This window comes from Phyllobates terribilis, unplaced genomic scaffold (genome assembly GCF_046119375.1).
Source record: "Phyllobates terribilis strain yellow unplaced genomic scaffold, ASM4611937v1 Scaffold_10__3_contigs__length_209671492, whole genome shotgun sequence".
NCBI classification, from domain to species: Eukaryota; Metazoa; Chordata; class Amphibia; order Anura; family Dendrobatidae; genus Phyllobates; species Phyllobates terribilis.
The window spans coordinates 192,055,251-192,081,535 of NW_027362770.1; the positions used below are offsets into that span (position 1 = coordinate 192,055,251).

General features: G+C 46.7%; 1 protein-coding gene across 3 annotated transcripts in view; it reads left to right on the plus strand.

Annotated features, from left to right (window-relative positions):
• Nucleotides 1–21,538, plus strand: part of LRTM2 (leucine rich repeats and transmembrane domains 2) — a 44,604-nt gene extending 23,066 nt beyond the window's left edge. For 2 of the 3 annotated variants that reach the window (XM_073650384.1, XM_073650385.1), the window contains 3 exons: nucleotides 10,033–10,159; nucleotides 18,292–18,882; nucleotides 19,740–21,538. In XM_073650384.1, the coding sequence (XP_073506485.1) occupies nucleotides 10,111–10,159; nucleotides 18,292–18,882; nucleotides 19,740–20,170 (1,071 nt within the window). In that variant the 5' untranslated portion in view covers nucleotides 10,033–10,110 and the 3' untranslated portion in view covers nucleotides 20,171–21,538. The remainder of the gene's footprint in view (nucleotides 1–10,032; nucleotides 10,160–18,291; nucleotides 18,883–19,739) is intronic. The other variant, XM_073650386.1, reaches the window with a different exon arrangement.
• The last annotated feature ends 4,747 nt before the right edge of the window (nucleotides 21,539–26,285 follow it).

Genomic DNA, 26,285 nt, shown 5'->3' on the forward strand with positions numbered 1-26,285 from the left:
CCTGTACCCCCTGAGTCGGCGGCAGGCTCAGCTCGCTGTATAAGCCCCGTTGCCCAGCCCAGCCCGGGTTCTGCTGTGGATCCGATGCAAAGGCGCGGGGAGATTACACGGTGTGGTAGTGAGGCGCAGAGCTCCGTCTCTGCTTGTAGTAGCGGGGACGCAGCAGGAGGTGCATCAGCCGAGAGGCTGGACAGTGAGGGCGGCCCGGCGGCGGGCGTTCCGTCAGGCCACGATGCTGTGGTGCGCTCCTCAGTGGGAGGGGGGAGCAGCCCAGTGTCGGGGGCGGCTTCGATAGCCTCGGCGCCTCTGAATGCTGTTGCCGCTGATCACTTAGTTGAGGAGAGGCGGCAGTGTGAGGGGGCTGTCGGGGCTGAGCGTTCCAGTCCTCCCACGAAAGTGCTATTTTGTGTTGGCGTCGCTAGTCCGGAGGATCCTGAAGATAAAGATCAGCGGCGCCTCACAGCGGCTAAAGATCAGTGGCGCATTATACCGAATGCCAAACAGAAATTACCGACTGATGATGTGGAGGGCACACATAAGACCAGGGGTGAGGTTGCCTCCAGTTCTATGGAGGTGACTGAGCCCCTTGTGCCCGATGATGCTGAGGTCAAAATGTCATCCACCATTGTCACTGGTCCAGCAGGAATGAATGTGGTGGTGGGTGTGAATGAGGCCAATTCATTGTCTAGTGGTGTGGTTGCTGGTTTGGTGGAGGGTGAGATGGAGGTGGGTAATGGTGATGCTGTTGGGGCTGATGTAGTCACTGGTCCGGTTGCCCCCCCCCCCCGGTGGTGGCAACGCCTGTCCAGAGTTATGAAAGTGTCACCACCGGGGCAAATAGGGCATCCTCCTCCTCCTTGTCTCTGGGCTTTGGGGACGGCATGTTGCAACGGCGCCTTCTGGAGGCCCTAAAGAAGGGGGAGAGATCTCTAATGGTAGAGGGTCGAGAGGTTGATCTATCCTTCTGGATAGAGAGGCATGGCCTCGGGGCCTTCCGAGAGCAAAAAGGGGGGGATACAGTGTGGTCCCTCCCAACAGCCAGGCCAGGCAGTGTGCGCAGGAATGTGGTCTGTCTTCGGTGGAGGGGCAGTGATGCATGTCCTCCAAGGTCTAAAGTTGTGGAGCTCCTGCTGAGGATGGGCTTCAAGGCGATTGACATCTACGCCTTGATACATGCCTATTCCATGCCTGAGTTTGATGTCAACTTTGTTCGGCCGGAGGGGCTTGAGCTCTTCTGGATGAATTATGAGTTGGCAAAAAATTAGCCCGGCTGGCGAGACTTTGCCGTTCAGGCAGTGTCTTCCCAAAACCAAGTGATGACTCGTAACGAGTCGCTTTCTTGTTCTGACATCAAGAAATGGCTTGGTCGGTATGGAGAGGTGGTGGAGATGCCAAAGAAAAACCGTGACGAGTTTGGTATCTGGTCAGGGGCCTGGATGTTTATGGTAAAACTTAAGCATTCAGGTGGTAGGGTTGCCCACATTCCATCATCAGCCTTTCTGGGTAGGGATCGTATCCTGGTCTTCTACCAGGGGAAACCGAAGCTCTGTCACAGGTGCGGCGACCCCACACACTTCAGGGAAAACTGCATTGTGCAGAAATGTGCATTGTGTGGGGATGTCGGCCATCTTGCTGCCTCTTGTGTGGAGATTAGGTGCCACCTGTGTGGTGAGTTAGGTCACCCATTCAGCCGCTGTCCTCGCGCCTTCGCTAATGTGGTCGAGACCCCAGTAGGAGAAAGCCATGAGGCCGATTCTGCTGGGGAGGGGACTATCAGAGGTGGGAGAGCTGAGGGGCCAGGGAAGAAAAGCAATAAAAAGACGCCTGCCCAGCTGAGGCGTCTAGACAAGTGCAGACAGGAGAGGGAGCAGGGCGAGCCCCAGGATACTGGGGCGGCCCCTGTCCTGGATGCCAGTCTTGCTGCTGAGGCCCCGAGGGATGATGAGTTGGATGAGGAGGTCAGGAGAATCCACAGGGAGGAAACCGCCTCTGCCTCAGAATCCTCCCATTATGAAAGTATGGATGAGGATAATAAGCGGTGGCTAGAGAACAAGCGTAAGCTTGGCACCAAAAACAAGAAAAAGAAGGGAGATAAAACATCTTCTCCCGATCTGACCAAGGTACCTAAGGAAGGTAAAACCGACTCCCCTCTGGTTGGTCTTTCTAACCGGTTCCAAGCCCTTGATAACATCTCTTCCTCTGAGGAGGAGGCTGAGGGTGAGGATCCGGCTTCGGCAGGGTTTACAGGGGGCGCCGAGTCTCCTTCTCCTGGGGATGCAAGGTCCTTGGGGGGAGGGACTGGCCCAGAGTCCGGAGACGAGGACGAAAAAAGAAGGAAAAATGCTGGAATGGACACCTCTGTGTCATTAAAGAGGGGGAAGGATTCCTCCTCTGAGGCAGAGGGTAAGGGGAGTGGGAAGAAGAAACCCATCTAACTCAATCACCAATGATGGCGGTACCCACTCCGTTGACGCTGGAGTCCATTAATGTCGCCAGCATTAAGTCAAATATGGCTAGATTTGCAGCTTTTGATTTTCTCAGCCGGGATGAAGCTGACATTTTCTTTTTGCAAGAGACCAGGCTGCCAAATATGGCAGAGGTGTTTATAGCTAAGAGGGAGTGGAGACTCGGGCCCTCCTATTGGTCTCTTGCGGCCGAGCCGTATAGCGGAGTGGCGGTCCTTTTTTCCGCACCAGTGGAATGCCGACGGGTTATTGAGTTAGAAATGGGGAGGTGCCTGATATTAGATGTCCTCATGAAGGGACAAGAGCTCCGGCTCATTAACATCTATGATCCCCAATCTAAGTGGGACCGGAAGTGTCTGTTTATGAGGATCAAGCCCTACCTTTTTACGAGTCGGCAGGTCGTCTTTGTAGGGGACTTCAACACTGTCACGAGGCCCCGGGATAGAGGAGGTTCCAGAGACAAGCTGACTTATGATAGCGTCGCCCTTAATAGTATAGCTAGTGAGGCTCGCCTGGTGGATGTCCACATCCGGCACACCGCAGGCCACGAGGGGTTCACCTATCATAGAGGTAACTGTAGGTCCAGGATAGACAGGTTTTATTTAAAGGAGGAAGCCGTCTCTTCAGCAGTATCTGTTGTTGAGGTGGAGTTCTCCGATCACTGTATGATTTTGTTTTCCCTGAATGTTACAGAGACCCCTCGGATGGGAAGAGGCTTTTGGAGGCTCAATTCGTCTCTCTTGGAAGAAGCGGAGATAAGACAGTCCTTTGAGGATTTTCTTCAGAGCCAGGTACCCTTACTGGATCTCTTTAGTAGTAAGTCAGAGTGGTGGGAGATGTTCAAGAAAAGGGTGGCGAGATTCTTCCGCCAGCTCTCGAGCCTCAGGAGTCTGGACAGGTACCGCCTGTATCAGGGCCTGAGGAGGAAACTCGAGCATCTTGTCTCAACTGGAGGTAGCCGCAAGGAGATCTCCAGAGTGAAATCTTTGCTAATGAGGTGTCAGTATGATAGACACGCATCTTTAGTTTTTGAGAGGGATTATGGGAAGTACCGCTCGCCCGACCCTTACAGAAACTGCAAGATGTCAGTGAATAGTAAAGTTGTTACAGGACTGGTTGACACTGCGGAGTCCCTGAAAAGATCCAGATCAGGGATCCTGGAGGTCGTCAGATCCTTCTACTTGCACCTCTTGGGGAAGAGGGATCTGGATTGGGATGAGATGTCGGTTTTTCTGGCTGAAGCCGTCCCCGAACCAGGGGTAGACCCCTCTCTTGGCGTTTTGACAGAGATGATCAGGGAAGAGGAAGTTAAGTTGGCGATTGAAGAGCTTGCCCTGAAGAAATCTCCCGGTCCGGATGGCTTAACATCTGAATTCTATAAGACCTTTAAGGACGCCTTGGTTCCCCTCTTGACTGAGGTATTCAATGAGTGTCTTTCCTCGGGTACTCTGCCAAAGTCAATGAGGAGGTCTGCCCTGATCATCTTGTCAAAGGGTAAGGACCCATCTTGCATTGAGAATTGGCGTCCCATAGCACTTCTCAATGCAGACAGGAAGGTTTTGGCAAAGGTGCTGTTTAATCGGCTGGTGAAATTTGCGCCCCGGCTCCTTTCGGGGGCCCAGCATTGCTCTGTTCCGGGCCGCAGTACGATTAGTGCTGTACTCTGTGTCCGAGAGGCGGTGGAGCAGGGTAGGGCTGGCCACTGGAAGGGGTACATGCTGTCATTGGACCAGGCAAAAGCGTTTGATCGGGTTAATCATGAGTACCTCTGGTGTGTCCTTCTGAGGTATGGCCTGCCGGGGGGGTTTGTTGATTGGCTTAAGACCTTGTATGCTGGGGCAGAGAGTTTCCCGCTTGTGAACGGTTGGATTGGCAGCTCTTTTGAGGTTGGGTGTGGTGTTCGCCAGGGATGTCCCTTGAGCCCGCTGCTGTACGTGTTTGCGGTTGACCCGCTTCTTAGGAGGGTGGAGCGTGGACCGTTGGCTGGGATCGGGATGGACCGGGCAGCACCGGAAGCCACTCTGAGAGTGGTGGCGTATGCCGATGACGTCATCGTTTTTGTTTCCTCTGATGGGGAGGCAGAATGGCTGATGTCAGAGGTAAATCGCTACTCGGAGGCATCCGGGTCTAAGATCAACCGGGATAAGTGTTAGAGTCTCTGGTTGGGAGGAGGAGATCCTGGTTTTGATCTCCCGGACACCCTTCCAGGACATAAAATCTCTGCAAAAGTTCTTGGCATCGAATTTGGCCAGGGGGATTACCCCAAACAAAAATGGGACAGCAGGCTAGAGATCGCCACTCAGAAGGTGAACCAATGGAAGGGTTGGTATTTGACCCTAAGGGAAAGGGAAAACCTGATCAAAACTTACCTGCTCCCTTTGCTGATCTATCTGGGCAGTGTGTGCATGTTGCCGGAGCCTCTCTGGACTCGGGTCTACAGTTTGTTCTTCCAACTGTTATAGGGGAATAGACTGAACCTGGTCAAGAGGGAGGTTACTTACCGTACGAGGAGACTAGGAGGGTTGGGTATGGTCAACCCTGTGGTATTCCTTGTGAATACCTTTATTAAGATCAATATTGCAAACCTCTGGAAAGAGAGGGCTCTTCTGTGGGAATTCTGCTGTAGGGGATGGTTTCAGCCTTTCTTCCAAGAATGGGAGACAGGAGGGCAAGTGAAGGATCTCAGCACACAGCATGGACATCTTCCGGCTTACGCTACCGTGGCTCTGAAGGTAATTCGCCGGTGGGGTCTGGGAATGTGGGAGGTCAGGACTCTGCCAAGGAAGCTCCTTGACAAAAGGGTTCTGTTGACCCATTTTCAGAGGCCTCTGGCGCTCAGGGATTGCCCAAGTCGGGATCTTGGGGTGGGTCTGCATCTTTTGAATTCCATCAGGATCCCCTCGAAGTTTTGGGACTTGGCTTGGCGCTGCTTCCATGGGAAACTGTGTGTGAGGGACAATCTGAAGTGTAGGAGCTCTGAGGACAGGAACTGTCCTCGGGAGCATTGTGGTACCATGCTTGAAAGCATGGACCACTTCCTGCTTCGTTGTCCCTTTAACACAGAGGTGTACAGCAGGGTGGGCGCCTCCATTGGCTGGCCCCGGCTGGCCGGTCTCTCTTATGCGGAATGGGCCTATGGAGCATTCGGGGACCTCGGTGGTCGGGACCGCTGCACCTTATTTCTAGTTAGCGCAGTGGTTAGGTATCACACGTGGAACGCACGGTGCTTAGTATCGACGCAACGGAAAATCCTCCCAGTGGACGATGTGTTTAGGACCATACTCGGTGACCTGGTGAAAGTGCGTTCTCTGGAGTATGAGAGACTGGGTACACGGAGGGCCGCTCTCCTCTGGAGGGGCTTTTCTTTTAGTGTGCCCTAGTCTGGTCATCTCCTCTCCTGGTGGTGGGCTGCTGCTGACACCGTAGATTTTTGTTTTGATCAGTAGACAGTGATGTAGGGCTGCAGGCACCGAACTTGGGCTTTGTTAGTTGTGGTTATTGTATTGTTTGTTTCTGTATATATTGTATATATGGGTTTGGGTGGAGGTGTTAGGTTGGGTGGAGGGAAAAGGGGGGAGGTGGGTTCATCTTGTGGGACACTGGTTATTTGGGTGAAAAACTGGCACTGCCTGATCTGGCCTATGGACGTTGGACTGAGGCATGAGACGCAGGACCAGCTCTCAGGTCAGTGCCGGGGAGGGACTGGTGGGCTTGAGTGTGGGGGGTTTTGTTTAGTTTTGTATATATTTGTATAGTTAGTATTTATTTTATATTAATTAAAAAAAAAAGTTTGATATATTTTGTCAGCTATTGTTTATTTTGTTTATTTTATTTATTGTTTGTGGTTATTATTTTCTTTGGTAACCGGACCAGAAGTCTGTAATATGAGTAGTTGTTATTGTGTATATATGTATAATGTGTGTGAGTAGAGAGGGAGCGGCTGGACCATCAGTAATGCAATGTATGTACACATTGACTGCACCAGCAGAATAGTGAGTGCAGCTCTGGAGTATAATACAGGAGGTAACTCAGGATCAGTAATGTAATGTATGTACACAGTGACTGCACCAGCAGAATAGTGAGTGCAGCTCTGGAGTATAATACAGGAGGTAACTCAGGATCAGTAATGTAATGTATGTACACAGTGACTGCACCAGCAGAATAGTGAGTGCAGCTCTGGAGTATAATACAGGAGGTAACTCAGGATCAGTAATGTAATGTATGTACACAGTGACTGCACCAGCAGAATAGTGAGTGCAGCTCTGGAGTATAATACAGGAGGTAACTCAGGATCAGTAATGTAATGTATGTACACAGTGACTGCACCAGCAGAATAGTGAGTGCAGCTCTGGAGTATAATACAGGAGGTAACTCAGGATCAGTAATGTAATGTATGTACACAGTGACTGCACCAGCAGAATAGTGAGTGCAGCTCTGGAGTATAATACAGGAGGTAACTCAGGATCAGTAATGTAATGTATGTACACAGTGACTGCACCAGCAGAATAGTGAGAGCAGCTCTGGAGTATAATACAGGAGGTAACTCAGGATCAATAATGTAATGTATGTACACAGCGACTGCACTAGCAGAATAGTGAGTGCAGCTCTGGAGTATAATACAGGAGGTAACTCGGGATCAGTAATGTAATGTATGTACACAGTGACTGCACCAGCAGAATAGTGAGAGCAGCTCTGGAGTATAATACAGGAGGTAACTCAGGATCAGTAATGTAATGTATGTACACAGTGACTCCACCAGCAGAATAGTGAGTGCAGCTCTGGAGTATAATACAGGATGTAACTCAGGATCAGTAATGTAATGTATGTACACAGTAACTGCACCAGCAGAATAGTGAGTGCAGCTCTGGAGTATAATACAGGATGTAACTCAGGATCAGTAACGTAATGTATGTACACAGTGACTGCACCAGCAGAATAGTGAGAGCAGCTCTGGAGTATAATACAGGAGGTAACTCAGGATCAGTAATGTAATGTATGTACACAGTGACTGCACCAGCAGAAAAGTGAGTGCAGCTCTGGAGTATAATACAGGATGTAACTCAGGATCAGTAATGTAATGTATGTACACAGTGACTCCACCAGCAGAATAGTGAGTGCAGCTCTGGGGTATAATACAGGATATAACTCAGGATCAGTAATGTAATGTATGTACACAGTGACTGCACCAGCAGAATAGTGAGTGCAGCTCTGCAGTATAATACAGGATGTAACTCAGGATCAGTAATGTAATGTATGTACACAGTGACTGCACCAGCAGAATAGTGAGTGCAGCTCTGGGGTATAATACAGGATATAACTCAGGATCAGTAATGTAATGTATGTACACAGTGACTGCACCAGCAGAAAAGTGAGTGCAGCTCTGGAGTATAATACAGGATGTAACTCCGGATCAGTAATGTAATGTATGTACACAGTAACTGCACCAGCAGAATAGTGAGTGCAGCTCTGGAGTATAATACAGGATGTAACTCAGGATCAGTAATGTAATGTATGTACACAGTGACTGCACCAGCAGAAAAGTGAGTGCAGCTCTGGAGTATAATACAGGATGTAACTCCGGATCAGTAATGTAATGTATGTACACAGTAACTGCACCAGCAGAATAGTGAGTGCAGCTCTGGAGTATAATACAGGATGTAACTCAGGATCAGTAATGTAATGTATGTACACAGTGACTGCACCAGCAGAATAGTGAGTGCAGCTCTGCAGTATAATACAGGATGTAACTCAGGATCAGTAATGTAATGTATGTACACAGTGACTGCACCAGCAGAATAGTGAGTGCAGCTCTGGAGTATAATACAGGAGGTAACTCAGGATCAGCAATGTAATGTATGTACACAGTAACTGCACCAGCAGAATAGTGAGTGCAGCTCTGGAGTATAATACAGGATGTAACACAGGATCAGTAATGTAATGTATGTACACAGTGATTCCACCAGCAGAAAAGTGAGTGCAGCTCTGGAGTATAATACAGGATGTAACTCAGGATCAGTAATGTAATGTATGTACACAGTGACTGCACCAGCAGAATAGTGAGTGCAGCTCTGGAGTATAATACAGGATGTAACTCATGATCAGTAATGTAATGTATGTACACAGTGACTGCACCAGCAGAATAGTGAGAGCAGCTCTGGAGTATAATACAGGATGTAACTCCGGATCAGTAATGTAATGTATGTACACAGTGACTGCACCAGCAGAATAGTGAGTGCAGCTCTGGAGTATAATACAGGATGTAACTCATGATCAGTAATGTAATGTATGTACACAGTGACTGCACCAGCAGAATAGTGAGTGCAGCTCTGGAGTATAATACAGGAGGTAACTCAGGATCAGTAATGTAATGTATGTACACAGTGACTGCACCAGCAGAATAGTGAGTGCAGCTCTGGAGTATAATGCAGGAGGTATCTCAGGATCAGTAATGTATGTACACAGTGACTACACCAGCAGAATAGTGAGTGCAGCTCTGGGGTATAATACAGGATGTAACTCAGGATCAGTAATGTAATGTATGTACATAGTGACTGCACCAGCAGAATAGTGAGTGCAGCTCTGGAGTATAATACAGGAGGTAACTCAGGATCAGTAATGTAATGTATGTACACAGTGACTGCACCAGCAGAATAGTGAGTGCAGCTCTGGAGTATAATACAGGATATAACTCAGGGTCAGTAATGTAATGTATGTACACAGTGACTGCACCAGCAGAATAGTGAGTGCAGCTCTGGAGTATAATACAGGATGTAACTCAGGATCAGTAATGTAATGTATGTACACAGTGACTGCACCAGCAGAATAGTGAGTGCAGCTCTGGAGTATAATACAGGATGTAACTCAGGGTCAGTAATGTAATGTATGTACACAGTGACTGCACCAGCAGAATAGTGAGTGCAGCTCTGGAGTATAATACAGGATGTAACTCAGGATCAGTAATGTAATGTATGTACACAGTGACTGCACCAGCAGAATAGTGAGTGCAGCTCTGGAGTATAATACAGGATGTAACTCAGGATCAGTAATGTAATGTGTGTACACAGTGACTGCACCAGCAGAATAGTGAGTGCAGCTCTGGAGTATAATACAGGATGTAACTCATGATCAGTAATGTAATGTATGTACACAGTGACTGCACCAGCAGAATAGTGAGTGCAGCTCTGGAGTATAATACAGGATGTAACTCAGGATCAGTAATGTAATGTATGTACACAATGACTGCACCAGCAGAATAGTGAGTGCAGCTCTGGAGTATAATACTGTCAGTAATGCTCTATCTAGCTTCACCAGTTTATAGACGATCGTTCCAGCAGTATATAAATCGATCTTACTAGTAATATGTTGTCCTGGCACTTGTAGTCCTACAGATACGAAGCCTCGGTCTTTGTCACCAGTTGTCTGGAGGTTTCTGTAATTCTAGTACAGAAAGTTGATCCTGCTGAGCCAGTTTGTGCTGAATGGCCACTGTCAGGAGGGCGGAGGCGCAGGTGAGGCATGAGGGTGTCTGTCTGTCCTGTATGTGACGGTGTCTCTTGTGTCCCGCCAGACTCCAGCCAGGACCACCCTGCACAGCCTGACCCATGTGAAGGTGGAGACCCCCAGCGCTGTGGGTGGTAGCAGCAGGATGAGGGAGCCACGGAGACGCTTCCCCTGCAGATGGGCACAGACCTCACGTAAGTGGACGGATAGTCACATGTATGTGCGAGGAGATGGATGGCAGCCATGATGGGGGGTGATCTGTTATAATGTTTGGGGGCTGCAGGGGAGGAGTATGGGTAATACTGGGGTCTTCTCATATGCTTTGTGAAGCTGTGGGAAGTATCAGGTCAGGATGCGTTTTCAGCCACTGGATGTAAACAATGTTTCTGACACCAAGCAGAGATCTGCAGGAATTAAGGCCATATCTGATTCAAAGGGTTAATTAAAGTTATGTGACATTTAGCAGAGCTGCAGTGTAAAGCATGGGAAAGATACAGGACATCAATCAGAGCTCAGATAAAACAAGAGGTAGATTTCAGATGACCTTAGATAATAACCAAGCTGGAGTCACTGAACATAGCTAAAAAGAGCAGAGCTGCAGTGTAAAGTATGAGGAACGGAAAGGACAGGGCATCAATCTAAGCTCCTGATCAGACCAGAGTTAAGACCACCCTAGACAATAATCTCTAACTCTGTACAATTCCTTTAATATGATCTGCAGACTGATATTTCAGATTTTTTTCTAGCAATTTACAAAATTCAGTCACTTGCAGTACCATTTTCCACCACTGTCAGCAACAGATTATTTACGTTGCTTCTCATGCAACAGCGCCCCCAATCATGAGCTGTAATTGGAAGAAAGACCTCCTTAAAAATAATAATGAGCCGCTGCCCCAAGTGATAATGTTCAGCTTCTGCCCCGAGAGGAGATGTGATCCCCATATTATATATATATATATATATATATATATATATATATATATATATATATATATATATATGAGCCAACTGCTAACATGAGGCCACCAACACCCCAGAAATAGCCAGGAAGGTACAGAAATAGCTAAACTAATTCACACGTCCTCCCTGATTCCGGAGCGGCATCGCCCGACACAGGAAGAAAGAGGAGAATCTGTATCACCCGGAATATCCTGCAGAACGGGCAACGATCCAGTGCATGTGTATTATATATATATACTAGATGGTGGCCGGATTCTAACGCATCGGGTATTCTAGAATATGTATGCGGCCGACCGGGCGCAATCAGCAGAGCGGTGTTTAAATTTGGCGCCAAAATCGCTGATTGGTCGCGGTCGGCTGGTGAGGACCGGGGAGCGCCGCTGCCTGTGCGGGTACTTCCGCCGCTAACGGCCGCCACCTTTTTCTCAAATCCCGCGTCGCTGATTGGCCGCTGCCGGACCAATGAGCGACGAGGGATTTCCTGGACAGACAGACAGACAGACAGAATAAGACGATTATATATAAAGATATATACACAAATACAATAATAAGACAGTAAACAGGGAGCACCCCCTAGTGATGACTGCAGACAGGATCTTATCATGTATCTATGTATACAGGGAGCTCCCCCTAGTGATGACTGCAGACAGGATCTTATCATGTATCTCTGTATACAGGGAGCTCCCCCTAGTGGTGGCTGCAGACAGGATCTTATCATGTATCTCTGTATACAGGGAGCTCCCCCTAGTGGTGGCTGCAGACAGGATCTTATCATGTATCTCTGTATACAGGGAGCTCCCTCTAGTGGTGGCTGCAGACAGGATCTTATCATGTATCTCTGTATACAGGGAGCTCCCCCTAGTGATGACTGCAGACAGAATCTTATCATGTATCTCTGTATACAGGGATCTCCCCCTAGTGGTGGCTGCAGACAGAATCTTATCATGTATCTCTGTATTCAGGGAGCTCCCCCTAGTGGTGGCTGCAGACAGGATCTTATCATGTATCTCTGTATACAGGGAGCTCCCCCTAGTGGTGGCTGCAGACAGGATCTTATCATGTATCTCTGTATACAGGGAGCTCCCCCTAGTGGTGACTGCAGACAGGATCTTATCATGTATCTCTGTATACAGGGAGCTCCCTCTAGTGGTGGCTGCAGACAGGATCTTATCATGTATCTCTGTATTGGGAGCTCCCCCTAGTGGTGGCTGCAGACAGGATCTTATCATGTATCTCTGTATACAGGGAGCTCCCCCTAGTGGTGACTGCAGACAGGATCTTATCATGTATCTCTGTAAACAGGGAGCTCCCTCTAGTGGTGACTGCAGACAGGATCTTATCATGTATCTCTGTATACAGGGAGCTCCCCCTAGTGGTGGCTGCAGACAGGATCTTATCATGTATCTCTGTAAACAGGGAGCTCCCCCTGGTGGTGGCTGCAGACAGGATCTTATCATGTATCTCTGTATACAGGGAGCTCCCCCTAGTGGTGGCTGCAGACAGGATCTTATCATGTATCTCTGTATACAGGGAGCTCCCCCTAGTGGTGGCTGCAGACAGGATCTTATAATGTATCTATGTATACAGGGAGCTCTCCCTAGTGGTGGCTGCATACAGGCTCTTATCATGTATCTCTGTATACAGGGAGCTCCCCCTAGTGGTGACTGCAGACAGGATCTTATCATGTATCTCAGTATACAGGGAGCTTCCCCTAGTGGTGACTGCAGACAGGATCTTATCATGTATCTCTGTATACAGGGAGCTCCCCCTAGTGGTGGCTGCAGACAGAATCTTATCATGTATCTCTGTATACAGGGAGCTCCCTCTAGTTTTGGCTGCAGACAGGATCTTATCATGTATCTCTGTATACAGGGAGCTCCCCCTAGTGGTGACTGCAGACAGAATCTTATCATGTATCTCTGTATACAGGGAGCTCCCCCTAGTTTTGGCTGCAGACAGGATCTTATCATGTATCTCTGTATACAGGGAGCTCCCTCTAATTTTGGCTGCAGACAGGATCTTATCATGTATCTCTGTATACAGGGAGCTCCCCCTAGTGGTGGCTGCAGACAGGCTCTTATCATGTATCTCTGTATACAGGGAGCTCCCCCTAGTTTTGGCTGCAGACAGGATCTTATCATGTATCTCTGTATACAGGGAGCTCCCCCTAGTGGTGGCTGCAGACAGAATCTTATCATGTATCTCTGTATACAGGGAGCTCCCTCTAGTTTTGGCTGCAGACAGGATCTTATCATGTATCTCTGTATACAGGGAGCTCCCCCTAGTGGTGGCTGCAGACAGGATCTTTTCATGTATCTCTGTATACAGGGAGCACCCCCTAGTGGAGACTGCAGACAGAATCTTATCATGTATCTCTGTATACAGGGAGCTCCCCCTAGTGGTGGCTGCAGACAGAATCTTATCATGTATCTCTGTATACAGGGAGCTCCCCCTAATGGTGGCTGCAGACAGAATCTTATAATGTATCTCTGTATACAGGGAGCTCCTCCTAGTGGTGTCTGCAGACGGGATCTTATCATGTATCTCTGTATTGGGAGCTCCCCCTAGTGGTGGCTGCAGACAGGATCTTATCATGTATCTCTGTATACAGGGAGCTCCCCCTAGTGGTGACTGCAGACAGGATCTTATCATGTATCTCTGTATACAGGGAGCTCCCTCTAGTGGTGGCTGCAGACAGGATCTTATCATGTATCTCTGTATTGGGAGCTCCCCCTAGTGGTGGCTGCAGACAGGATCTTATCATGTATCTATGTATACAGGGAGCTCTCCCTAGTGGTGGCTGCATACAGGCTTTTATCATGTATCTCTGTATACAGGGAGCTCCCCCTAGTGGTGACTGCAGACAGGATCTTATCATGTATCTCTGTATACAGGGAGCTTCCCCTAGTGGTGACTGCAGACAGGATCTTATCATGTATCTCTGTATACAGGGAGCTCCCTCTAGTGGTGACTGCAGACAGGATCTTATCATGTATCTCTGTATACAGGGAGCTCCCCCTAGTGGTGGCTGCAGACAGGATCTTACCATGTATCTCTGTATACAGGGACCTCCCCCTAGTAGTGGCTGCAGACAGGATCTTATCATGTATCTCTGTATACAGGGAGCTCCCCCTAGTGGTGGCTGCAGACAGGATCTTATCATGTATCTCTGTATACAGGGACCTCCCCCTAGTGGTGGCTGTAGACAGGATCTTATCATGTATCTCTGTATACAGGGAGCTCCCTCTAGTGGTGGCTGCAGACAGAATCTTATCATGTATCTCTGTATATAGGGAGCTCCCCCTAGTGGTGGCTGCAGACAGGATCTTATCATGTATCTCTGTATACAGGGAGCTCCCTCTAGTGGTGGCTGCAGACAGAATCTTATCATGTATCTCTGTATACAGGGCGCTCCCCCTAGTGGTGGCTGTGGACAATGAATATTGAGGTGAGAAGATGAGCTTTGTTACACCCTTATGAGTAGAGACATAATATGAATTGTTTGGCCGCGAGCCTCTCTCCTATAGCAGCTCCTGGCCTTATGGATATTCCTATACACCGCTCCGGCACTGGAGGGGATACAGCGAGGAACGCTTCATCTGTCTCCCTTCAGTCAGATCCACTTATCTGTAGCCCAGAGGAAAGATGAAGCTCGGAGGAGAAGCGGCGAATCATTTATCTAATGAAACATTCATACATTTCACTTCAGACACTTTGAAATTAAATAGAAGAATAGTGAGTGCAGCTCTGGAGTATAATACAGGAGGTAACTCAGGATCAGTAATGTAATGTATGTACACAGTGACTGCACCAGCAGAATAGTGAGTGCAGCTCTGGAGTATAATACAGGAGGTAACTCAGGATCAGTAATGTAATGTATGTACACAGTGACTGCACCAGCAGAATAGTGAGTGCAGCTCTGGAGTATAATACAGGATGTAACTCAGGATCAGTAATGTAATGTATGTACACAGTGACTGCACCAGCAGAATAGTGAGAGCAGCTCTGGAGTATAATACAGGAGGTAACTCAGGATCAGTAATGTAATGTATGTACACAGTGACTGCACCAGCAGAATAGTGAGAGCAGCTCTGGAGTATAATACAGGAGGTAACTCAGGATCAGTAATGTAATGTATGTACACAGTGACTGCACCAGCAGAATAGTGAGTGCAGCTCTGGAGTATAATACAGGAGGTAACTCAGGATCAGTAATGTAATGTATGTACACAGTGACTGGACCAGCAGAATAGTGAGAGCAGCTCTGGAGTATAATACAGGAGGTAACTCAGGATCAGTAATGTAATGTATGTACACAGTGACTGCACCAGCAGAATAGTGAGTGCAGCTCTGGAGTATAATACAGGATGTAACTCAGGATCAGTAATGTAATGTATGTACACAGTGACTGCACCAGCAGAATAGTGAGTGCAGCTCTGGAGTATAATACAGGATGTAACTCAGGATCAGTAATGTAATGTATGTACACAATGACTGCACCAGCAGAATAGTGAGTGCAGCTCTGGAGTATAATACAGGAGGTAACTCAGGATCAGTAATGTAATGTATGTACACAGTGACTGCACCAGCAGAATAGTGAGTGCAGCTCTGGGGTATAATACAGGATGTAACTCAGATTAATGATGCAGCTTTGTGGAATCACCGGTGGCGATGTTTCAGGGGCGGATGGATATCTTCCTTCTGCTTGTTGTATATAAGATCTGTTGCAGCAGCGACACCTCTCACTAAATATTTATGGTGCTGAACGGGGTGCATTTCAAGGGAGCGGCGCCCCCCGGGGACCAGTCTCACTTGGATCTGTTACATGAGAAGTCGCTCCGGCCTCTGAACAATACGACGCATTTCTCATCTCCATAAAATATTCATTATTATTGACCTCGCTGTGCGAGAACCTGAAATGTGTCATGGTGGGGGCCGCAGAGACTCTGATCACGGAGGTCTTATACCTGGAAACTTGAAGCAGAAACTGGCAAATAATAAAAAAGAATCAAAGTCAGCTCAGGGTCTGGGGAAAGCTGGGTGACAACCCCGGCGGTGGCTGCAATGTATTGTAGTCGGATTATGGGGGGCCGTCCCAACCACTTTCTCCTATTCAACGTTCTCACCCTTTAAAAAGTCTAAATCTGGTAGACGAGACATTAGTGCCGTAACTCAGGACTCCCCGGATCAGCTCAGTGGGGTCATCATAGAGTCCTAGAATGTTAGAGCTGGAAGGGACCTCCAGGGTCCTCGTGTCCAACCCCCGGCTCAGTGCAGGATATCAGATATGTAGATCATGCCATGGTAATATGTGGGGAATGAGGGGCTGCACGGAACATGGCTGGGGGTCTTCATTTAAAACATTGGATTTGTCTGCAAAAATTATCATCGTTCCCACCCAGATGGCCATAAAAGCCATAAATGGTAGCCAAAGGAAGTTTATATGTTCCAGAAAACCCCAAAATGCTAATCACCAATGATCACGAAAGTGGTGGTCACAAAAACCTCGATAAACGCCAGTCACAGAAGCCCCGTAATTGCTAAGTGCCAACCAGAAAAAGACCCCTATGTGCTAACACCAGAAGTCCCATAAATGCCAACCACAGAATTCCCCCTAAGTACCAAGTGGTAGCCAAAAAAATCTCCATAATTTTCAACCAGAGAGGTTTCATAAGTGTCAGCATCAGTCGCCCCCATAAGTGGCTGCCAAAGAAGCCTTTATAAATGGTTGGCAAAGAAGCCCCTATAAGTGGTAGATAAAGAAGCCCCTATAAGTGGTAGCCAAAGAAGCCCCTATAAGTGGTAGCCAAAGAAGCCCCTATAAGTGGTATCCAAAGAAGCCCCTGTAAGTGGTAGATAAAGAAGCCCCTGTAAGTGGTAGATAAAGAAGCCCCTATAAGTGGTAGCCAAAGAAGCATCAATAAGTGGTAGCCAAAGAAGCATCAATAAGTGGTAGCCAGCCCCTATAAGTGGTAGCTAAAGAAGCCCCTATAAGTGGTAGCCAAAGAAGCCCATATAAGTGGTAGATAAAGAAGCCCCAATAAGTGGTAGCCAAAGAAGCCCCTATAAGTGGTATCCAAAGAAGCCCCTGTAAGTGGTAGATAAAGAAGCCCCTGTAAGTGGTAGCTAAAGAAGCCCCTATAAGTGGTAGCTAAAGAAGCCTCTATAAGTGGTAGCTAAAGAAGCCCCTATAAGTGGTAGCCAAAGAAGCCCCTGTAAGTGGTAGCCAAAGAAGCCCCTGCAAGTGGTAGATAAAGAAGCCCCTATAAGTGGTAGCCAAAGAAGCCCCTATAAGTGGTAGCCAAAGAAGCCCCTATAAGTGGTAGATATAGAAGCCCATATAAGTGGTAGCCAAAGAAGCCCCTATAAATGGTAGATATAGAAGCCCCTATAAATGGTAGATATAGAAGCACCTTCATAGGTTTCTGCCACAGAGGTCTCATAAGTCCTAGTATAAGAAGCCCCCATAACTGGTAGCCACAGAAGTCTCCCCAAATGCCAGCCATGGAAGCCTCCAAGTACTAGCCAAAATCCTGCAAGGGGTAACTAAAGAAGCCCCCATTAGTGCCAGCCTAGGAGCCCCCTCTGGAGGCCGGGGAGCACAACCTCTTGAGTGGCCATCAGTCGGGCGCTCACCCAAGTGTCCTGGATTCCTGGCTGCCATCTTATGGGCTCAGGGATGGATCACGACTCGTTTCTTACAAGCCGGCTGCCCCCGTCTGTTCTTCCGCTGACTCTACGCAATATCTAGGCCACGGCAGGCGGCTATTCAGCTCCGCAAATCCAATATCCGCGCTGCATTCACTGCAGCCACCGGGGGGGAAGGTGAACAACTTCAGAAAATCCTTAAATATAGCTTCAAACGTGGGATGAAAGCGCGGCAACAAACCCGCAGGACTCAGATGAGAGGCTAAAGGATGATTATGGGGGGAAACAGACGAGCGAGGACCACCCCTCCAACCCCCAAGACAAAGGGTCACCAAACTAAACAGAAAAAAAATGACTACCTGTAAAAACAAAACTTTTTTTTTTTTTTTTTTTAATATCTCTGCTTGCTGCCAATGAATATAAACATTCGCATTTACATCCAGAGGATGAAGTCCCATACAGAGCTGAGACTTTGTTACTGTGTATCAGTGTAGGTAACTCGTCAGCTCAGTGAGCAGGACCATATCTGGATGGTGATCAGTCTCTGAATGTGTAGTATATGATATTACAAGTCATTTTGGCAATCAATAGGGATTTACTGACCCCTTAGTAAAGTTTGTGAACCCCTCTGGATAGGTGACGTATGTGATCAGACGTGGAACCCCCCTTTAAGGAAATCTTCTTGCCCGATAATTCCTCGTATTTCATCTCTATTCCAGTCCTCTTCTGCTCGCTGTCTCTGTGTGTCGCCTCATCCTTCTTCACCTGCCCGCCATCTTGCACCTGTAACAGCAGCAGCATGGAGGTGGACTGCAGCGGACGAGGACTCACATCCGTCCCCACGGACATCTCCCAGGACACACGAATCCTCCTGCTCCTCAACAACCGGATAAGCTCCTTGTCTGGAGGCCCCTTTTCCAATCTGACGTCCTTGCACCGCTTGGACCTCTCCAACAATTACCTGGATCAGCTGCCGCCACAGGTGTTTGGGGACCTGGTGAACCTTACGGAGATACGCCTGCGCAACAACAGCATCCGCGGAGTGGAGCGTGACCTCCTCCAGGGGCTGCCGCAGCTACGTCGGCTGGACCTCTCCCTCAATTTCTTGTCCTTACTGCCCTCGGGACTATTTGACGACCTACCCACCCTGCACTGGTTGTCCCTACGCTCCAATCGTCTGCAGAGCTTGGAGCGGTTGACCTTCGAACCTCTAGGTGGATTGGAGAACATTCAGCTCGGTGACAATCCGTGGGAGTGTGACTGCAACCTTCGAGACTTCAAGCACTGGATGGAGTGGTTCTCTTATAGAGGTAAGCCGCCAGGAGATCCGGGGTCACCAGTCCTCACAAAGTCCCTAATTCTTCAGACCTCGAGTCGCATGTGCTCCATCTCCTCTTGGGTTGTCATAGTCCAGGTATAGACATAGTGGTCGATCTGGTTCCTAGAAAAGATAGGACACCAGGAAGATGGTGGCAATTGGGGTGATTAGGTTAGAAGCCCAAACAAGCTACACTTCTGTCCAGATGATCTGGTGGAACCTTTCTATCAATGTGGATCTCCACTGGATCTCGGAGATCTGAGGTCTTCTTTGGTGACCTTCTGTGGTCCTCCGGGGCTCAGGGTCCTATTAGAAAAATCTGATACAAATTTTACATTAGGGTCAAAAAAAATCTTTAATCTCTTTATCTGGGAACCAGCTAAGAATCCGTAGTAATGTTGTCCAGGTGGTGGTCCAATAAAAAGTGCACAGGGTCCTTTGATGGGACTCCATGGCAGAAGTTAAACTGGGGCTGGTCTACGTGTCCACATTTCTAGCCACATGGGACCCCTTTCTACGATACTTGAGTAGGTTCTCAAGATCCATAAAAAAAATGGATGCAGCCAAACAAGGTTGGGGGGCCCCTCTCTACAGGGGCCCGGTAGTAGTTGTAAAGTGAGCCTCTATGCCTTAGATGCCCTTTTCTTATATGTACTCTAACTTTTTGTCCCCGTGATTGACGATAATTACGAGTGCCGCTGATCCCAACACGGCGCGTTCCCTTCCAGGCATCCGCAACACGGGTTCTCCAAGTTGCGTCTACTCCACCCGTTGCATTGGTCCATGACAAGTCAACATTTTAGAATCCAGAAATAAATTAACCTTTGTCCCCATTTTCTATCCCTACAGGGGGGAAAATTGACGAGCTGCAGTGCACCCTTCCAAAGGAGCTTCGGGGGAGGGACATACGCATGGTCCCCGTGGAGATGTTCAGCTACTGCTCACAGTTAGAGGATGAGAACAATTCGGGGCCTGCTGATAGGCTAGCTCCGCCCTGCACTAAAACAAGCCCCGCCCACGCGGAGCCAGAACCAGGGCCAGACTGTCCTCAAAAACAGAGGTACCGCCCTGCTAGCGTCCGGCGAGCCATCGGCACTGTGATTATTGCTGGAGTTGTCTGTGGGGTGGTTTGCATCATGATGGTGGTTGCAGCGGCTTACGGGTGTATCTACGCCTCTTTAATGGCAAAGTACCACCGAGAGTTGAAAAAACGTCAGCCCCTCATGGGCGACGCAGAAGGAGAACAAGAAGAGCAGCGGCAGATTTCATCTGTAGCATGAGGAACGCATCTGGTGTCCACCATGAGTGGAGGTTGCAAATGATCCATCTTAGAAATTAGGTGGTTCTTGCGCCCTAAAGAAAATGGACAAATTCACGACCCTTCTAGAAACTGTCCAAGGGGTGTAAATCTATCGAAGTCAGCCATGGAACAACTTTAGTACAGTCTGCGTCACAAGGCAGATGTCAATATTCAATATCTAGATCCACCGGCTGCTAAATACCGTAATCCAAAAATTGTGGAGAGGTCACGTCAACTTTTTAATGTGGGACCCCCGGAAAGTGCAAGTGGACCACATGCAAAATGAGCAAAAATAAAAACTCACCCTTTACACCTGGAGTGGGACTCTGACATGGTGGTCACCGAGGACCATGTAAAAGTCTCAGGATGCCTGTACGAGTCTGTGGTCAGATGTGGAGATCCACCGTAACCCCCTGTCTCGTAACTGATCTTGTACAGGATTGCAACTCAGAGACTCTATTTTTTTCCCCCTTTCCCTAAAAAAGCGGCAATAAATACGGCAGCCACGTCCAGCTCCTCCTCCCCCGTTTGCTAGAATTTCTTTTTTCCCTAGTATTTGGCAGAGATTCTCTTTTTTTTTTGGAAGACTTCTGTATAGATGGATTGATTCATAATCAGCTAATTAAGGATCCCGGAGTCGGAGGCCGCTGGGACTCGAAAGCCGCCGTGATTTCTTTGAGTCATTTTTTAAATGCCTCTTTTCCATATGTCATTGAAGCAACGCACTCAGTTACCAAGAGCAACACAGCTGGAAGCGGCTGGAGGAGCAAGCGGGAAGGAGGAGGAGGAGGAGGAGGAAGACAACCTCCGGGCTCTGCAGCTGCTCTCCAAGGCAAAATCCCAGAATGCACTGGTAATTAAGAAGCAAAGCAGGATGGGTACTGTAGTCCAAAATGTAGCTGGTGCATAGGTATGGAAAAGTGCAATGAAAACCCAGGCCAGAGTTTGAGGTGATGGCGGTATTTTCACAAAATCGGATCCACTCCGGGAGTAGATCTAGCATTTAGGAAAATTGTACAAATTTTGCGAATTTATTCGTCCATTTTCTGCACAAAATGGCAGCACTTCCTAGTATAACTCCAATATTTCTAAAAAAAAAAAAAAAATTCCTTTTTTTGTCTGGTAAAGCACAGAAAATGTTGGAGAATGTTATCGGACGGAGACTGGACTATAGATAAAGTTGTACAAACAATATATTTTTCTATGACATAGGATGGAATATATGTATCTGTCACCGCCTAGTGCTGTCGGCTCAGTGTCTCCCTCTTTGCAGTGTGAATCTCCCCCTAGTCTTATCTACGATCTGTAACCAATGCACTTTATTATGGAATAAAGACGTGGTCCTTAATATACGAGAACGTGTTCTTTACCCCCGGTCAGCGGGTATGACAATACTGCTCCCCATGTGTGGCAAAAGTACCGCTCCCAGCATGATCCGCCTAAGCGGTGTCCCGCAGAACTGTTTCGGTCTTGTATACCTCATCAGCGCAGATTAAGAATCGTATTTGTTAGAAAGGTGCCTCAATAAAATAGTCAAGTAAAATCATCTGGAATAAAGAGGAAAACAGGAAACTTTGAAAAAAAAAAAAAAAATAGATGTCATTTGAGAATTTTTATAGACAGATCTGTTTAGGTCTTGTGGTCCTCATCAGTAAAAGATAAGAATACAGTTAGCTGTGTGAGAGGCCGGTCTTAAGGCTTTTCTGTGAGATTGTCTCATGGTTGTTGCAAGATCAGGGTAGGACTTTGGCATCATCTCATTGAGGACCAGTTCTGGCCTTGTGGGACTCATCAGGACAAGGTAGGTATACAGATAGTTATGTATGATGACGATACATGGCTTCCCTGCGAGTCTGTCTCGTGGTTCTAGTAAGCTCGGTACACAACTTGGGTATCGCCTCATCAAAAAAAACAGTTCTGGTATTTCTGGGGTCCGCCTGGTTATGTTACCAAAGAATTATTAAAGAAACCAGTTCTGGTCTTGTCTACCTCATTAGCAAAGATCAGGAGTCAAGAGATCAATGTAAAAGATCATTTACATGGCTTCTTAGAGTTCGGCTAGTGGCTGCAGGAAGATCACGACTTGGGTATCACCTGATCAGAGACCTGTTTTGACCTTGTGAGACTCATCAGCGCAGGTTAGGAATCTCGTTATCTATGTGGGATGTCATTTACATGGGTTCTCTGAGTTTGACACGAGGTTGTAGTAAGCTTGGAGAATGACTTGTGTATCACCTAATTAGAGACCGGTTTTGGTCTTGTGAGACTCATCAGCACAGGTTAGGAGTCCAGTTAGCCACGTATGCCGCAGATATATGGCTTCCCTGTGACTCTGCCACATATTGGTAACAAGATTGGAACATGACTTGGGTATCACCTTATCAGAGACCAGTTCTGGTCCTATTACCCTCATTATTACAGGATAGGATTCCGGTAAGTTTTGCGAGATGTGGTTTGCATGGCTTTCCAGTTAGTCTGTCCTGTTGTTGTAGTAAGCTTGGAGCATGACTTGGGCAACGGATGATCAGAAACCTGTTTTGGCCTTGGGAAACTCATCAGCAGAGTTTACGAATCCAGTTAGCATTGTGGGATGCTTCTGTGTGAGCCTGCCTCATGTTTGTAGTAACATTGGAGGATGAGTTGTGTACTGTTTAATCAGAGACCAGTTTTGGTCTTGTGAAACTCATCAGCACAGTATAGGAATGCATGATGCCGATATATGGCTTCCCTGTGAGTCTGTCTTGTGCTTGTTGTAAGCTTAGAACACAACTTGAGTATCATCTCATTGGAGACCGGTTCAGGATTTGTGGAACTCATCAGCACAGGTTAGGAATCCAGTTAGCTATGCGAGTTGCGATTGCATGGCTTCCCTGTATTTGTACTGAACTTGGAGCATGACTTGGGTACCACCTCATCAGAGACCAGTTCTGTTCTTATTATCCTCCTCAGCGCAGGTTAGGATTCCTGTTAGCCATGTATAATGCCGAGATATGGCTTCCCCGTGAGTCTGTCTTGCGCGTGTACCAAGCTTGGAGCACGACGTGGGTGTCACCTCATCGGAGACCAGTTCTGGTCTTATTACCCTCATCAGCGCAGGTTAGGATTCCAGTAGTTATATATAATGTTGATCTATGGCTGCACTTGAGATCAATGTCTCTTGAGAGTAGATAAATGTCTCAGTTATCTCCTCTTTGAAGACGCCTTTTGATGGGAAGATCTGTTTCGGTCTTGTGAACCTCATCAGCACAAAAACTGGTTGGGTCGAAAGCTGTGGATACAGCCTGTTTGGGATACTGACTTTCCTTAACAATGGAGGTATCTAACTTGTATATTCTGAAGTCTTTTCTCTTCCACCTGGCTGGTCCTTCTCCCCTCTCACAGCATGCAGATTCACAGCATGGAGGTACAGATGCTGCAGCTGCATCTCTCTCCTTCCCTCATACTATGGGCTCTATGACCGAAATACATATAAAGCCTCAGTTGCTTCCGTAATTTCAAGCTGACTCCGATACATGAATTCTCTAATTATGATCATTAATCCTGATTATAGATCACATTATCGGGAAACAAATGGCCGCAAGGTGATCCCATCCCTTTAAGAAAGATCAAGGGCATTCACACCATTAAGACCCTTCTACCGGGAAGGAACAGACGTGCGATTATATGGAAGATTAAGCGCTCAGGATGACAGCACATTCTTGTTACCAAAGCAACTCGGGAGCCGGCGGCTCGTCATCCGCAGAGGTCACCGTGCACAATCACACATCAGAGGGGCAGATAACGGCACCGTGCTGGGTCATGCCACGCTGCGCCCGCACACAGGTGCCATCTCCCCCCCGACACTATGCAACTGGCGGAATCATCCCCAACCCGTCACCCACCGCAGCCACCAGGTCTATATGGGAAGAGATCTAATCACACAACACCGGACTGCGAGCACCACCAAATAATGATTGAAATGCGTCTCACGTCCGACTGATGTCACCAACCCTTAAAGGGCAAAGTCACAATGATATTACTGCAACCATACAGCGAACGTAACGACATTACACTACGAAGACAGACCCTGATTAATACCCGGTACAAGCCGAGCGTCACTGCAGGATCGCCCCACACCGCAAAGACGTCATGTGCCACACTCCGTCACCACCACCACTGTGTCACCACCATTGTCACCTGCTAGGCCCAATTACCTACAGCCCAGATATTACTGCCCCCTATGTACAAGAATATAACTACTATAATACTGCCCCCTATGTACAAGAATATAACTACTATAATACTGCCCCCTATGTACAAGAATATAACTGCTATAATACTGCTCCTATGTACAAGAATATAACTACTATAATACTGCCCCCTATGTACAAGAATATAACTACTATAATACTGCTCCTATGTACAAGAATATAACTACTATAATACTGCCTCCTATGTACAAGAATATAACTACTATAATACTGCCCCTATGTACAAGAATATAACTACTATAATACTGCTCCTATGTACAAGAATATAACTACTATAATACTGCCCCCTGTGTACAAGAATATAACTACTATAATACTGCTCCTATGTACAAGAATATAACTACTATAATACTGCCCCCTATGTACAAGAATATAACTACTATAATACTGCTCCTATGTACAAGAATATAACTACTATAATACTGCCTCCTATGTACAAGAATATAACTACTATAATACTGCCCCTATGTACAAGAATATAACTACTATAATACTGCCCCTATGTACAAGAATATAACTACTATAATACTGCCCCCTATGTACAAGAATATAACTACTATAATACTGCTCCTGTGTACAAGAATATATATCTACTATAATACTGCTCCTATGTACAAGAATATAACTACTATAATACTGCCCCCTATGTACAAGAATATAACTACTATAACACTGCCCCTATGTACAAGAATATAACTACTATAATACTGCTCCTATGTACAAGAATATAACTAGTATAATACTGCTCCTATGTACAAGAATATAACTAGTATAATACTGCTCCTATGTACAAGAATATAACTACTATAATACTGCTCCTATGTACAAGAATATAACTACTATAATACTGCCTCCTATGTACAAGAATATAACTACTATAATACTGCCCCCTATGTACAAGAATATAACTACTATAATACTGCCCCCTGTGTACAAGAATATAACTACTATAATACTGCTCCTATGTACAAGAATATAACTACTATAATACTGCCCCCTATGTACAAGAATATAACTACTATAATACTGCTCCTGTGTACAAGAATATATATCTACTATAATACTGCTCCTATGTACAAGAATATAACTACTATAATACTGCTCCTATGTACAAGAATATAACTACTATAATACTGCCCCCTATGTACAAGAATATAACTACTATAATACTGCTCCTGTGTACAAGAATATATATCTACTATAATACTGCTCCTATGTACAAGAATATAACTACTATAATACTGCCCCCTATGTACAAGAATATAACTACTATAACACTGCCCCTATGTACAAGAATATAACTACTATAATACTGCTCCTATGTACAAGAATATAACTAGTATAATACTGCTCCTATGTACAAGAATATAACTAGTATAATACTGCTCCTATGTACAAGAATATAACTACTATAATACTGCTCCTATGTACAAGAATATAACTACTATAATACTGCCTCCTATGTACAAGAATATAACTACTATAATACTGCCCCCTATGTACAAGAATATAACTACTATAATACTGCCCCCTGTGTACAAGAATATAACTACTATAATACTGCTCCTATGTACAAGAATATAACTACTATAATACTGCCCCCTATGTACAAGAATATAACTACTATAATACTGCTCCTGTGTACAAGAATATATATCTACTATAATACTGCTCCTATGTACAAGAATATAACTACTATAATACTGCCCCCTATGTACAAGAATATAACTACTATAATACTGCTCCTGTGTACAAGAATATATATCTACTATAATACTGCCTCCTATGTACAAGAATATAACTACTATAATACTGCCCCTATGTACAAGAATATAACTACTATAA